General features: G+C 37.3%; 1 protein-coding gene across 47 annotated transcripts in view; it reads right to left on the bottom strand.

Annotated features, from left to right (window-relative positions):
* The window catches only part of MAP2 (microtubule associated protein 2), a 263,444-nt gene that overhangs the window by 65,299 nt on the left and 182,400 nt on the right, over positions 1-15,745 (bottom strand). For all 47 annotated transcript variants that reach the window (XM_031451870.2, XM_064485019.1, XM_064485017.1 and 44 more), the window contains one exon: positions 7,677-7,961. In XM_031451870.2, coding sequence (XP_031307730.2) covers positions 7,677-7,938 — 262 coding nt within the window. In that variant the 5' untranslated portion in view covers positions 7,939-7,961. The remainder of the gene's footprint in view (positions 1-7,676; positions 7,962-15,745) is intronic.

Here is a 15,745-nt window from a genome sequence, read left to right on the forward strand (position 1 = left end):
CTCTTCTTTATCTCAATTCAAAAACGTTTATTAGCACCTACTATAGAACATAAACACTGCTTCATATACCAGAAGGAACAAGAAGAGGAATGAAGTACAACTTCTACCTCAAAACACTTACCACCTAGTGATGGGGATTAAAACAAGGAACAGGTAACCTCAGTAAAATGTTCGATATAATCGAACATTATTAGCAAGATATAAACATGGGACATGGGAATGTTTGAAAGAGGAAGATTCATTTGAGAAAATAAAATGAATCAGCTCTGGACCTTTGATCATGGATTTCTGATCATCTCTTTTGCTATATATATCCTTTCAAAATACTTTTCCATCGCTTGTTTCACAAAGCTGCATGCGAATGAAAACATAGCAGATTGCTTGGGCAAATTAACTTGTTTTGCAAAAGAGAAGACTGTCAGTTCAATCAGAGGACTGACCATTCACACTGGTCACTTATGCAAGAATCAGTGGTGCTCACATCCTGGCACTGCCTTGACCTGTGTTTCCAAATAGAAAATTTGGACTGAAAAAATTATTGAGTCTAATTTTCAGGCTGCTGAGACTGAATCATCTCTATTATACACGATTTTTCTGAATCTTGATTGCCCCCTTATTGTGCAGTTTTGCCTAATGTCTTCTAAAGTTTGAGCATTGCTGAAATCAACTGTAAAAGCAGACAGACGTTGCACTCTCATTTCCGTGTTCTAATAATCACCTAGCATTTGCGTATTTGTTAAAAGTTGCCACAAGAGCTTAGGACATATGCTTTCCTCATTCTCTGCTCATCAGCATGGCTGGGTTTAGAGCTGTACTTTCTGTGAGGGTTGCTGGGTGGTGACTCATTCTGCAAGGGGAGCCACACAGTGAGCGGGCAGCCAGTGGTTCAGTGTCCTTTCCCCCTCGGGACTCATGATGCCAAGTCGGATCATGCTTAAACGACCAGGTTTGCAATGCAGCACCAGTTGTTCTGTTCATCTGCTCCGGGTATGAATTTCCAGACTCCCCTGACAGTCAAAGCAGCGCTTGATGTAATGTGCTAAGGAGCAGTGAAGTGTGAGGGAGCGAGAGGGCTTGACACACTGAAGCGGAAAGTCGGTTCATCTCAAGCAGCTTGGGGAGGAAACAGGGAGGAGGGATGACTGCTAGGTACTTCCTGGTCTACTAATCTCCCACAAGCAATGAAACCAGACCTAAAGCCAACCCTCAAGGTGGTATGTGGTACACAGTGACAGATATTTTTCTCTGACACATACAAGCAATATAATCAATTCATATATACATCACACTTGACCCCAAAATATATTATTGATTGATGATAAATATATTCTCTAGATATTTGGGTGATTAATTTGTTCCAAATTACTATTAAAAATTTTTTTTGGTCTTTTCTCTTTTGGGAGGAGAGAATTCTTAGAAATTGAACAAGGGACAGATAAAGGCCGTGCGTAATCCTAACCAAAAGACAGGCTTAGATGGTCCAAAAACGAATCCAGGAAGACTTGCTTCCATGACTGATTATTGTCATCTACCCACTACAAATAAAAAGATGTTATGAACTGTCTAGAATTCTTTTCTAAGTGGAGATTTTAAAACCCTCAAATAATTGCGATACATTAGAAGGAAAATATGATAACACAACATGACAGCAAATTAAACATTTGATAACGTCTTAGAAAATACAGAATTAGGGGAAAGGATCAAGTAAAAAATACAATAGTATTAAATTATACTTACATCTAGACACCAGTGAGACACAATTTTTACAAGTAGGTCTGAATTGTTCTTAGCTGAAATCTGTTGTGCTGATTAAGATTCAAATTCAACCCAGTAATTCTTCAAAAAGTGTCAGTGGACCAAAGAGAATGATAAAATACTTTCTTTTCTTTAGCATTTGTGATGTGATTCTGGCATTTAACGCAAAACAAGACAATAAAGAAACAAGAATATTTTTACAAGTGTACGGGAGGAATTTTCTGGAGGAACATACATGGAAGTACATGTGTATGCAAATTAATCTTAATTTTTAAACATCAAATTATATTGTGTTAGATAAGAACCTTGCTCTTCACAACTTGAAGTGTTTGTAGGTAGTTAAAATTCAGAGGAATAAAATCATATTTTATTTGTTGAGTCACTGGGTTTAATTAAAAGGAGTTGAGAGAAACCAGGTTTTCCTTAAATTTTGATTCAAAATTACCGGCTTTAGACAATCGCATCTCAACTCTAGGACTCTGGCTGAAGAGCAAAGATAGATACGAGGTAGATTTTTATAGGAAGAACTATCCTATAACTGCACATTTAAACAAACAATTGTGTCTGGTGCCTGTCTTTTCCTCCAATTTGTATAAGATTATAAGCTCTAGTTAGCAATGCCTGCTATAAACAAGCTCACATCTCACCGAGAGTAAGAGAGGCAGTTCTGTATTATGATGTCCACGTAGGCCAGCCCCCAGTTAGATTCAGGTCCTTCTATTTACCGGTAAGACAAGCCACACATGATTGAAGCTAATACCCCAAAACTGTTTCAAATGGTAGAGAAACCACAGAGGACAAAGCAAACGTGACACATACGAACCTCACGGAATGGCCTTTTCTGTCAATCCTGGTCTTCTTCACTCTTTCTAGCCCCAGATGCCTAACCTTTCGAAGGAAAACACTGAAAAGATCCCCATTTTCTCTCCTCATCCATCGGCGCCGCCAGACCCAGACGCTTCACAGTGAGGCCGTGTGCTTTTCTGCAGATCCACCCTGAATGCTAAATAACTCTCCTCTCTCTGTGGAGCTCAGGGAAATGGCAGCTCGAGCAATGAGTGGTTGGCATGGCAACAAGGAAAGGAAAATCTGCAACCTCTTGCATTGTTAGGCCAGCTTGTTTATTTGCCTTGGGGGGTGGTGTGGATGGCTCAGTCGTTTCCCAGGAGAAATAGTTCTGTCCTATTTGGCTCTGCGTACATTCCTGTATATTATATACAACATGCCATAGCTTAAATGGAATGATGACTCCTACCAGTAAATCTCAAATCTGGGAATGGAGGCAGGAGGCAGGAGGCAGAGGGGAACAAGGAGGTAAGGAAAGGCAGGTTTGAATTTTCTAAGATTGAAAAGGGAAAGCATAGAAGCTTTCAAAGGTATATTCAGATTTTTGCTTGTGAGCGATGACAACCTTTTCCTCCATCGTCTGTTTTCAAGCTTAAGTTTACAATTCCGGCAACAATAAACTTAGCTATATGAGTATATTTATCACTTGGCTGCTTGAGTCAAGGGGATGAGAAAGGGCAGGCAAGGCTCTAGAAGGTGCATCTCCATTGAAAAGCTCTGAAAAAGGGACCATGGATAACGCGGAAGACCTTTTATAGATCTTACCGCTTGGACCTGCCAGGAAAGAATCCCCGGAAATGCTGGGGAAACAGAGCAGCCCAGGGAAGTCAAGGGGCGGTTACTGAGGAAGTGCCCTTTAACCTTTACATTCACTCAAAGAGATAGCTGTGCTGGCTTTTGACGATCATGACGGCACTTTCTACCGTGACTGGTGTGTCCTACTGGTACTTAAAGCACTGTACCTTAGAATAGTCAAAATCACGAAAGCATGAGTTTAAATACTTCAAAGTTTTGACATCTATTAACTTCTCAGAATTGCTTCCTTTCTATCTGGATTTATTCTGAAAACTGGGAAGAAAGGCCTGATTTTCTGCCATGCTTAGAGGTGTGTGGATGTGATGGTTCTGCAGTGGAAGAACTGTCTTTGGTGGCTGTGACTGAGAACCGCTGCAGCTGGCTGTGCGGCTCTGAATCGGACAGTGCACAGCAGTGGAAAGGGCACTGGGCTACAGAGAGGGGCTGAGTAGCCACGTGGTCTTGGACAGGTCACTAGACTTGGAAAGAGGAGGACTTTCCTACAAGTCGTCCTACAAGATAACGTCCTTCCAGTTTTCTTGATGTTACCTTGATATAAATTGTAGTGTGACTCTGGGCCCCACCCACGAATGAGAAACTAAAGAGATGAGGCTTCTAATTTTTGCTCAGAGTTGAAACTCTGTGTGGACCAACATGCATTCCTCTTGCTTGAGCAAATAAAGATAAGTGGATGGGAAAGAGAGAAAGGGTTTATTGCGAGCCTTTATAATTACTTATTCATGTTTGCAAACCAATTTTAAAATGGCTACTTTAGTCTTATGTTTTATTCACTTATCAGTAATAATAACTTTCCAAAGTGGCCTGATTTCTCAATGGTTCCTCATTTCTTTTTTTAGGCTTCTGTGGCATGGCTTCTAAAAAGGGCCCTTTAATAAGTAAATGAAAGGAAAATCCTTAAAGTAAAACAGTTATGCTATAATAGGTGAGCATATAATTCTATCTGCTTTTCTATGGATTAGCTTTAAATTACAAGGAAAGAGACAAAATCTAGAAGGGTAAGCTATAAAGAAATGTAATTCAAAGTGTTATTTCCTTCCAGAATGTCCTGCCCAACACCTACCCTCTCCCCTGTCTCCCCGCCACTGTCCCAGTGCATAAGATCAAAGTTAAGCTGACTGTAGGCTTGCATTTTCAAAAACAAAAAATTATTATGGCCCAGAAATGAAGGTGAAAAGCCTAAATGAGAGAGAATGAAGTAGACCTTTGGTTGAAGAAAGCCCACTCGGATGAAGAGATGAAGTTGGAGGGAGATGTGATGATTGCGATTCATTAATTATGTGATATTGTTTATAGAGATTAATAAAAATAGGTAACTTTAAGGAAAAGACATTTCTAAAAATGAAGAGAAGACTACAGAAAAGAAGGAAAATAGAAGAAAGATCTTTGGATTCAGCTGGCAATGGCCTGGACACTATAACATAGCCGAGGACCTGATGTCACTGAGAAATGTTTCATGTTAACAATGTCCTGAGAAATATCTGTTACAGGGGATATTGCAATATCCCAATAGATCATATGGAATGATATGAGTGGGCTAGTACATGGCCTGGTCCTCTTTAAAACAATCACCTCAAAATACAATGCCAGCTTGTATCAGTGACTTCTATCAACAAAGGATAGCATTTTTAAAGACCATACCTGAGATTTGAGAACGTTACTTTTTCCTGGGGATGATTTTTGTTTGTAATTTGCGAAACAGTTACATATACACCATCAGTGATACAATTTATTATTTTATTAAGCTAAACTTTGGAGAGAAGTTTAATTGCACATTAACTTATCACTGAAACATCCTCTGTAGGTATGAGGAGATAATATTTTACATTCTTCCTCTCCTACCACTTTCCACATGTGGATAATTGATGGATTCAATACTTGGCCTATTATTTCTGGAGGGAGACTGGTTTAAAATCACATCAGAGTTTGGACTGAAAAACATCATTCTGGTAACCCACAGCTCGCTGTTTACAACTTTTGTCACTCTTAACAAACATATAAAACTTATGTAATTCGTCTTCCAAAGGTAATGTAAAATTCATTTGATATATGTTAAGCTGAATCAGAAATTATGTCTGGATGGTCCCGAACCCATAATTTAAAAGAAACATCTGTTAGTCTCTTTTTAATTTATGTTACTTTCTCAAGCTGGCGAGGACACACTGACCTGGCAAACAGATTTTTCTGATGCTCTTAAATACTTAATTAAGACCATTGAAAAAATGAAATAGTGAGTGATGTTGGTTCTCTATTGCTTGACCAAGTACGTTGCAGTGATTTTTCCCTCGAGTATATCACAAGCCTCCGTAATAGTCAGTGAGAGTCAACTGGTGAGAGTTCAAGAGACAAAATGAGACCTTTCAATTGCTTTCACCATTAATTTGAAAAGAACTGTTTTTTCTTTTTGCATGCATTCATTCAACCACTCATTCAACACACATTTATTGAGTCCTTGAGGCATAATGTCAAGTGCTGCTGGATATAATGATGAGAAAAATCCTGGTCTGTCACATTATCTCCTTCCTTCCCACAACCATTTTGTTTCAACACGTCCTCAACTCTTTATGCCTCAGTCCCGTCAACACTTTCCTAGTTAGTCCTCCTGACACCCAAGTCCCACCCTCTTCAAACTATATCACACTCGGCTGAAGAAAAATATTCCTTGATCAAGAGTGCCCTTGTGGTCCATGTTGACACCACCACCACCATGGATAATAATTAATAATATTGTTATTATTAAAGACATGATTTCTTGAGTCATTCACTTTATGTACTCTATCCTAATGGGATATATGTGTCTGTTGGGCACTGCACAGCATTTCAGATTCTTGAATAAGATTGGACTCTGTCACCTTCTTTTTCCTATTCCACATAAATTTCTTTCTGCAGGGTATTTGCTTTTTATCACTGCAACTGCCAAAAACCAGCTTCACAAAGATAGGACATCCTGAAAAGAAATGTGGTGCGATCTAATGTTGAAACTAAACTATCCTGAAGTAAAGTTCACACAGTATTTGACAGCCAATGAGTATCACTGTTTCCTCTGAGTATTTGAAACCCTCCTGCCACACTCCTGTGCGTGTGCTGTGGCACCTCAAGACGCTACTCTGCACAATATGGAAACTTTTTTTGGAAACAATCCCTCTTCAATTCTGCCTTTCTGTTTGGCACTTAACACACTGTATTTTGTGTTTGAATTACTTCTATGCACAGGTCTCACGTCTGCTACTAGATCAGTTGCTCCATGAAGTTCAGAGACTATGTCTTGCACATGCCCCAGCACAGAAACTAACACAGCATGCATGCAGAAAATGTGCAACAGTAGTTTGCTGAATGAATAGATTAAAAAAAAATCACATTATGTACTTATGTAATTTTTCCTCCTTTGAAATACCTTTCCTATTTCCCCATTAAAATTTAAATATATTTTTTGAACTGAGTGTAGAGTAGATAAGTGTTGGTAACTAATTGAGTGTAAAAAAACAGATCTTTGAATAAGTAAAGGATGATAAGGGGGCATCGCCTTTCTTCTCCTTTTTGAGTAGCATGTCTGCAAGTTCCTGTGTTCAAATGCATTAAATTCTGAATCACAGAAAAAAGGAAAAGAATGGAGAAGAATATTATAGGGCAGGCTAGTGTTTCCCTATGCCATTAATGACAATATTATCAACAGTAAAGAGGACTATTGGTAGAGATTACACTTTGAAAGGAAGTACTTAAGATTAAATTATATTTTGTTCTTCAAGCATCTGTATATTAGTTCTTAAAAAGCTATCTGAGGAAGTATGAAATGGTTCCTGTGTCTCTATGTGTGTTTGTTTTCTTTTCTTTTTTTCTCTTCTTAAAGTTGGGGAGATGGACCCTATATTCCTTTCCGCCCTAGAAAATAAACACGTTTCTGAGGAATCAATCAGATTTAAGTCCAATACCACTCAAGGGAATCAATAAGAAACTGTGAAGTTTTCTTTCAGTGAGTTAAAATGCTGATGGCTACTAGCAAAACACACATACACTGAGCCATTTGTCTACTAAAATTTAAGTGGTAAAAACTAGGGAGATGAGATTGAGAATACAACTAATTTGGGGGAGTGTCAGGCTAATTCCCACAATTCTTCTCTTCTTTTGGTGTCTATTTCCCCTGACCGACTAGAATTTCAGTTCTACCAGTAGGGAAAGAAGATCAGGGCTGTAAATTAATTCACTTTCACTTAAACAGACTTCAAAAGCACAAAACAAGCACTGGCAACAGAACCTGTAGTTACCTGCTGTTTCTCTGTCAGCTGAGGTCAGCTCTCCGTTGATCCCATTTTCTTTGGTATCTGAGTAGGTGCCCTGTGACTCATGTTCTCCAAAGGCGCCCTCTTCATCCTCCCTGTACGGGAATCCATTGGCGCTTCTGACAAGTCCTTCCCCTGCCCCACCTTGATCCTTGATCTCAGGTGGGTGTGGGTGTGCAGATGCCTCTGTTAGTTGAGCTGAGGTCCAGTGAGGTGCCTTTGCTTCATCTTTCCGATCATCTGCCATTCTTCAATGCCCTGTGACCTCTCCTGGGGTTGGAAGAGGAAAAATGGCAGCCGTCACTCTGGGGAGAACTTATCTGGTATTAGCAGCACTAAGATAGAGAAAAGTTACAAACTCAGTGGTTAGCTATGGTCCAAAAAATATGTTCAATACTTTTACTATCAAGAGGTAGCCATTGTGAACACCTTGGTTTTTATAGATCTTTTCTGAAATATCTATTCTTTTAGTATAAGCTCACTATCAGTTCACATATATTCTTTTTGTTTTAAACTCGTGTTTGGCCTTTAAAAACATATCTGAGCTAACTTTCACTGACATATAACGTTGACTCTACAGCAACAGAATTCTCTAGTATAGAGAAAATCTGTAGTATGAGAACACTGGATAGAAAATGGTGGGGGAAAGACTGACTGAGGGGAAATGCTGGATTACAGAGAATTACTCCAAGTACTCTTAACTTACAACTCTCTGAAACCTAGAAAAGACAATGGCCAATATATTATCCCTTCCAGTTTCTAAGATGTTCAATTCAAACCAGAGGTAGATATGTTATCTGGATACTGTGTATTAAAAGAAAGATAGTTTTGTCTTAATTGTTCAGCAAACTTTCCCAAACTTTATCTATAGATTTAAAGGGAATGGCATTTTCTCTTAGTGTAAATCTTATGTGGAAAACAAAAATTATAACTTTAGGCTTATGTCATAACTTACAGTATTATTTCACAATTAAGTCAATTAAGTTAGATCACTAACATATATTCAGTGGCTTTAAATTATAGTACAGTTTGAATAAATCATGGAGTAGGTGTTCTGTACACGTTAAGCAAGCGATACTGCCCGGCCTTCACTTATATGCCGATGCCACTAAAGTTAGAGATGTAGCTGACGGGAGGTGATACGTCACTCAGTTTTGAAAAGCTGTTGCCAGAAATGTATCTTCACTGATGGTCTATTGTCTCCACACTGATGATGACATAGTCAATGACGGTCTATGATGGAAACTAAGAATATTTTCCTTTTTTCAGAAACAGTAACTCAAGCAAAAACTTCAAACAAGCAAACCAAAATTGTATTAAAACAAATCTACTTCTAGCTACCAAGCTCTGCTTAGTAACACTACAAATAAATTAAGCTTTAAAGAAAGTAAGTTTTCTTACCAGATTCCTAACAAGCATCTCTCTGGTTTTTTTCTTTTTTACTGAATTTTGATGCTATCCTCAGGTCCCTATTCTAATTTTCTGTTCATACCAGGAAGAACTAGATGATTCAATGTATTTAAAATAATTTGACGACAACACCAAACCTCCCCCGGGCAAATTACTTTCCATAAGGTTCTATTTATCGCCCTTATGAGCATATTTAGACAGGATATAAGAAGTTTAACTTTTAAAACACTGATTGAAGGGCTCGTGAATAAACCAAATAAACTACACCACTGACGGTGTGCAAAGAACTGCATGCACAGAAGAGTTTCTGTGCCTGCAAAATGAGGACAACGATGCTTAGTTTATTGATTTGTTGCAAAGTTTACACAGAATAAAATGAAGGGCTCAGCACAGCCCCTGGCAGGCACGCTCAGTAAACAGTAGTTACTACCTTTGTTACTGTTGTTATAATTAGACAAACAGTCATCACACTCAGTCATTAGCTATACAATATTTTAAGTTGTTTTTCTGGAATTGTTGGCCTAGGAAGGGGAGCCTGAAAACTTGCGAAGTCCAATAATAAGACTTACTTGCAAATCTGTCCCCAGATATCATAGAGAACTGAATGAATGTTCCAAGCCCAATATGACAAATGTCTGAGACATGAGAGCCTGCTGGGAGGAGTGCATCCTCAGAACTAACCCCTCCACGTGTACATCTGGAAACTTCGCTCCGTCTTTTATAAAGATGGTCCTGCAAGGTTCTAGACTCCATTCTGCCATTGTCTTCTAGTCAAATATCAAAGGACCTAATTTGAGAGCCTAATGATTGCGTTTCTTCTGAGTTGCTGTAACATCTACATATGTCTAATGAACTGAATAAGTTATCTACATTCAAATTCTGACCTTGATCACAATAATTTACTGATAGTAAGACTGTTGGCTCAGCATTCTCATCTTTACAGGCCTTTTTTTTTTTTTTTTTACTTTTCCTTTACCAGAGCAGCTTAATTAAAATTTCCATATTCTTATATGGTTCAAATTATTTTTTGTGCAGAGTGAACACTTGTAAATAGAAAAAGTTTCCCATAAACAAGTACATGCCATGTTAATACTGTTTTTTCAAAAGTTACTAGGTTTTATATTTTTAGGACAGTTTTAGATTTACAGAAAAATTGAACAGATAGTAAGAGATTTTGCATGTCCCCCCCCCAATTTCCCCTGTTATTAATATATTAGTATGATACATTTGTTATAATTAATGAAGCAACACCGATATGTTATTATTAACTAAAGTCTATAGTTTATTTAGATTACCTTAGTTTTTACCTAGTGTATTTTTTTTTTGTCCCAGAATCCCATCCAGGATCCTACATGACATTTAATTTCCATGTCTCTTTAGGTTCTTCTTAGCTGTGAGAGTTTCTCAGCCTTTCCTTCTTTTTGATGACCTTGAGAAGTACTGGTCAGGTAAATTATAGATGCCTCTCTATTGAAATTTGTCTGTTTTTTCATGATTAGTCTTTAATTCTGTGTTTTTGGAAGGAAGACCACCAGCAGTGAAGTGCTCAAATAAACTTGAGAATTGCTAAGTTACATGAGCAGGTATAATACAAGCTTCCTGAGAGCTTCTGCTCTCCTACTGCACATGGGAATCTCAGGGAAGGGCAGTGGCGTGCAAAGCATCCCAACCAACTGTCTACAGGAACTTTTATCTGATGCCATGTTATTAACATCTCCAAAAGGACCTGGAAAGTACGTAGATTTACACTTTAGCCCACATTTAACTCTGGGAGTTCTAGTCACAGATATTCAAAGGAAATAAAATAATACGAGCACCCACAACTTGCAGCTAAAATTGGCCATTCTTCCCCCAGGGCTATCTGGAAAAGACTTGTCAGTGACTAAAATTCTTCGTCTTGAACCTGAAAAACCAACGCTAAATGAGGAGTGTGTTACTTGGCAACCATCCACTTAAAATGTGAAGATAATTTGTTTTCAAGAGACTAGGCATTCAAAAAATGAATTCCCTAGTATTTAATACTTCAGAGTTTTGGATTCTTTCTTTCTAATTAATCAGTAAAAACTAATGGTGGAAGAAGAAGGGGCGGGCTGGCTATGTTGATTTCAATTAATATCAGAGGCACAAATAAAGTGAATTTATTTTCTAAACGGCATCATCTGGCTTACTGATAAGACTATTCAGATAATACTCCCTAAAATGTATGCAGATTAATCAGATATCACTTTCTAATTTGTTGAGCTTTTGAAATGTACATAGTCTAACTATCTACTAAGTGACAATCATTTTAGGAGATTTCAAGCTAGAAATGGCATTGCTCTGCCAAAACTACTTTGACAGAAAATGATTTGGAATGACTTCTTCAGTTTTACTGAAAAGCAGCTGGAATTGGAGGAGACACCGTTTGCCCTCCACCCTTACAATCACAACATAATATTATTAAAATACCACTCATTCATGGTAATTTCACTTAAATTCCTAATCAATCTTTTGGGGTCACAAATGATCTCTACTCTTCAAAATGGTGTTACAACATCCTTAAAAGTGGTCGTAGCTTCCTTTAATTTCTTCATCCTGATGTATAATGTAACTTTTACCTGAATCTCTCTGAAAACTGTGCTTGCGGAATTAAAGAAGACAAGATAGCTGAGAGAAAGGCAAATCCCATCCAAATCTATAAAAGGAAACTTATGAGGTACCAGGAATTGTAATATTCCATTCCTAATGTGGAATGGGAAAGACTCTCCTCTCTCCATATTGCAAAAGACCACAAATCCTAGCTGCTCTTAACCACTGACCTACTGGGCACACAGTCCTCGGGACTGGCTGAGCGAGCTGGGAAGCTGCCTGAACTCTTCTCCTTTACCTCCTGCCAAAAGCCGAGCTTGATAACGTGAGTGAGGAAATTCCTGAGTGAGTTAAAAAAAAAAAAGTACTAAGTTCAAGACACTGACCTACAGTTTATAATAAATTGCAATGAAATCTTAGCTGTTCTAAGGCTAAACACAAATGCCAACGCAAATCAGGATACAGTCACCTGCAATATGTATTTAAAAAAAATCCAAGAAGTTCAAATTTCTATTTACATGAGAATGAGGTTTTCACTCGACTCTAATATGTCATGGCTATTATGCTACATATAACAGGACCCAAGTCTTCTTTCCAAATAAGATAGACAGTTGGGAACAAAAAACCTAAGGGAAGAGCTTGTGCCATCAGCAATGTTAGTTATAGACTTGAGCGGTGAGCTTCAATCCTTGCTACCCTTTCTTGTTAAACAACTTCCTCTTGATACATGAAAATTCTGTAAGGACAGACTTGTTTCCTCCTTCATCAAAATCCCAGCTTTTAAAATTCCTAGTTCGTCTAGTTTTTCCCCTTAATAAGCCTTAGACCTGGTTCTCTCAATCTAATGCTTCTTGGTAAGAGCATACATGTTTTTTGCATCCCAGCTGTTGAACCCACTGATTATGGCTACACTCTGATTCATTTCACAGATGGATAATTATGAAAAAAAAGAATGTAAGATTCTTCAGCGTTTGGCAACCTGTCCTTAACCTTTGGTTACAATGACAGACATTGTGACATGGCATTGATCAGATTTCTAACTTGCTGATGATTCAACCTGTAACATTTTATATCATCATAATAAAACTGCTGTAACCAGAATGAAAAGTCTTTCTACAGATTAAATTCCAAGTTGGGATGGTATATGGATCAATTTCTTATCTATTTAACATATGTCAATTTCTTCAGTTTTGTTTTTAGGTAGATTTAATGCACACATGTTTAATGCTGCAGAATAAAGTAAGTACTTTCCCTCATACTGATTAGAAGGCTTGGAACCATGGAGCAGGAGCCTTACAATCAGCCAAACCTCTTAGGTAATTCTAATTAAGAAATACCAAGAAAGAGAAAAGAGAGAGAGAATGCAAGTAAAAGAGTGGAAGGAATAACACCACAAAGAGCAGATAAAGAACAGAAATAGCACAATAAAGAACAGAAAAAAAGGAAATAACCAACTCCACATAAAACATGGCTATCACAGCAAAACTCAGTTCATGGTTTGGGACAGATACATTACAATTTTCAATTACTTAATAGAAAAAATTTTATCTTATATGATAATTAATGTTGGATCCTGGAGATCCATTTATGTGTAGGTCTGTTAGTCAGCACTGCTTTCACTTAGATTTCTTGAATATTGATTACAACATGAATAATTTCTACTACAGATTTCTACTATATTGAGATTCACTTACATTTAAGTGCATCTGCCTTAAAAATCTTCCAGGCCTAAGACTATAAAGCTCTGTGTTTCAAAACTCTGAGACTTTACTTATCTGTCCAGATATTTATATGAATTCATATTTGCATGTGTGCATGAGAAAAAATTTGGATTTGCTCACAGGCAACCTGAAAGTCTACCTCCAAATCTGTAAAACCACTCTTAAAAACATTATCTTTTGTGGTATGATTGCCCCTTGTGTAAGGATATAGACAATAAGTTAATTTATATTGGAATTTAGAAATAAGATAATATTATTTTGCTGATTTCTAGTATTTCTTAGACAATCAGGCATTATATGTGTTCCCACATTTCCCCTTAATCACCAGGAACTTCTTTAATGCTTAACAGAAGTATTTACCTCATTCTAAGGTTTTGGTACTGTGTTCTGTTTCTTATTTTATATATAATTTCATTATAAAACTTATCAAATGGTTCCTCAAGTCAGGAAGGATATATATTCTAAATACACCATAACTGTATCTGTCACTTTCTGACATTTCACTTTAGGGCATCATTCTTTTGAGCAAATTATATAATAACGTTCAGCACACAACAGCTCTCATGCTATCCTTCATGTACATAAAGGGAATAAAATACAAAAAAGACATCAATCTTTTCCACACAAAATGTTTTCTAAAACCTTACTTAATGTTCTAGATAATGAAAGTACAATTTCTTAGAAAAAAATAACATTACTTAAATATTTCCCCTTTATCCATTTTGCCTAGAATATTCTTTTAATTACCATCCAAGCAAAAATGTTGGCAATAAGTGAAAGGTAACTTTAGAATGACAAATGACTTATCATTCTTAAGGTGGCCAAATAGCACACTTTTGTTGGTACTAAAGGTTATAAAACCATATACATACATTAGAACTGAATCTATTTAAAGGCTAGTTTAAAAAGAGAAGCATTTTCACTTGGACCTTGATCTATCATTGGACTTGCTTGCATATTGTACATAAAACAATTTGATATGCTGCTAGTATTTGCTGATCCTGTATTTTCTGTTCTTTAAAGCGAGTGGCAAATAGATATATTTACTTAAGGGTACCAAACAGTAGTTCCTGGGTACATCTGTCCTGAGGGCTTGCAGATATAAGAAAACAAGGTACAGCTGTCACATTTTCTCCACCATAAATGGAAGAAAGAAGAAGTAAACAGAAACACTCAGAAAAAAAAGGCCCTGACAGCTCTGCTGTCTTCCTGAGCTACTAATGCATTTCATTTCTCAGGGCAAATGCAGGGCTAAGAATGCAAATAGAAGATATCTATCTATATATATAGAGATATATATGTATCTATATCTATATCTCTATCTATCTATCTATCTAAACTGAAAAAAATTTTCTAATTTTCTACCTTCTTGGTTGAAAGTTTTCATAATTTTCCTTAAAAGTACACAAAGGGTTATGTAAAAGTAAGATGCACACAAGCAAACCATGATGGTAAATGTCATTTGGTCATAAGTTGGGTTTCAAATATCTGTCAAATGTTGAATGAATGAATTGTCAACCTCCTACCTCCAGAGAAAGATGGGGGAAAAAGATTCTGTTAGTCATGCATATTTGGCCAACAGCAGCTCTATCAGTGAGAGAAGAATGGCTTTGACACCTAATTTTCAGGCATGGTAGGAGAACTGGGACTCAAGTTCTAACTCCACGGAGAGCATATGAAAAATAACACCAAGTGGAACAAACTACTAGACCTGAATAAGACCTGGTACACACAGTACAGACCATGGGCATACAGGTTTAGAGGTATCTTTCAGATAAATCATTTCATCCCTTCTCAGAAAAGGCTTTAAAATCATGAAACTGAAATGCTCTTTGATGATCATCCCTTCCAATGTAACTTGAAGTGTTTTCAGCCAATAAATTAGAATTTCTGGGTATAGGGCTTGGAAATTGGCATTTTAACAGGTTCAACTCGGAGACACTGAAGTTTGAAGACTGGTGCTTTCAGGCAGGCCTGCTGCACAGGACTTCAGAAAAGAACAGGGAGTGATAGAAATGCACACACGAAACACCCCTGTAGAGTAACTGGAGCTAAGGGTTAAGGCATTAATTATCTTGACAGGTCATGTGATCATTCTCACAACTAGAAGCTGAATCTCTCACTGCCTTAGTCCAGGACATTTATAATGATGTGATGGAGTCTAATCACTGCTTTTAGTCAGCTTCCTGGGAATACGCCAGTTCTCTGTTGTGTCTAATCCTACTTGAGGGAAGCAGAAATATCTCAGACAAATGTTTGAAATACCCACTGGAAAACCCTACTGCATATTGTGAAAATAGTGACTGGTCCTTGATCAGTTTATTAATATCTTCAAGATGTCTTTAGAATATTTAT

The sequence above is a fragment of the Camelus dromedarius genome, chromosome 4 (genome assembly GCF_036321535.1).
Source record: "Camelus dromedarius isolate mCamDro1 chromosome 4, mCamDro1.pat, whole genome shotgun sequence".
NCBI lineage: Eukaryota > Metazoa > Chordata > Mammalia > Artiodactyla > Camelidae > Camelus > Camelus dromedarius.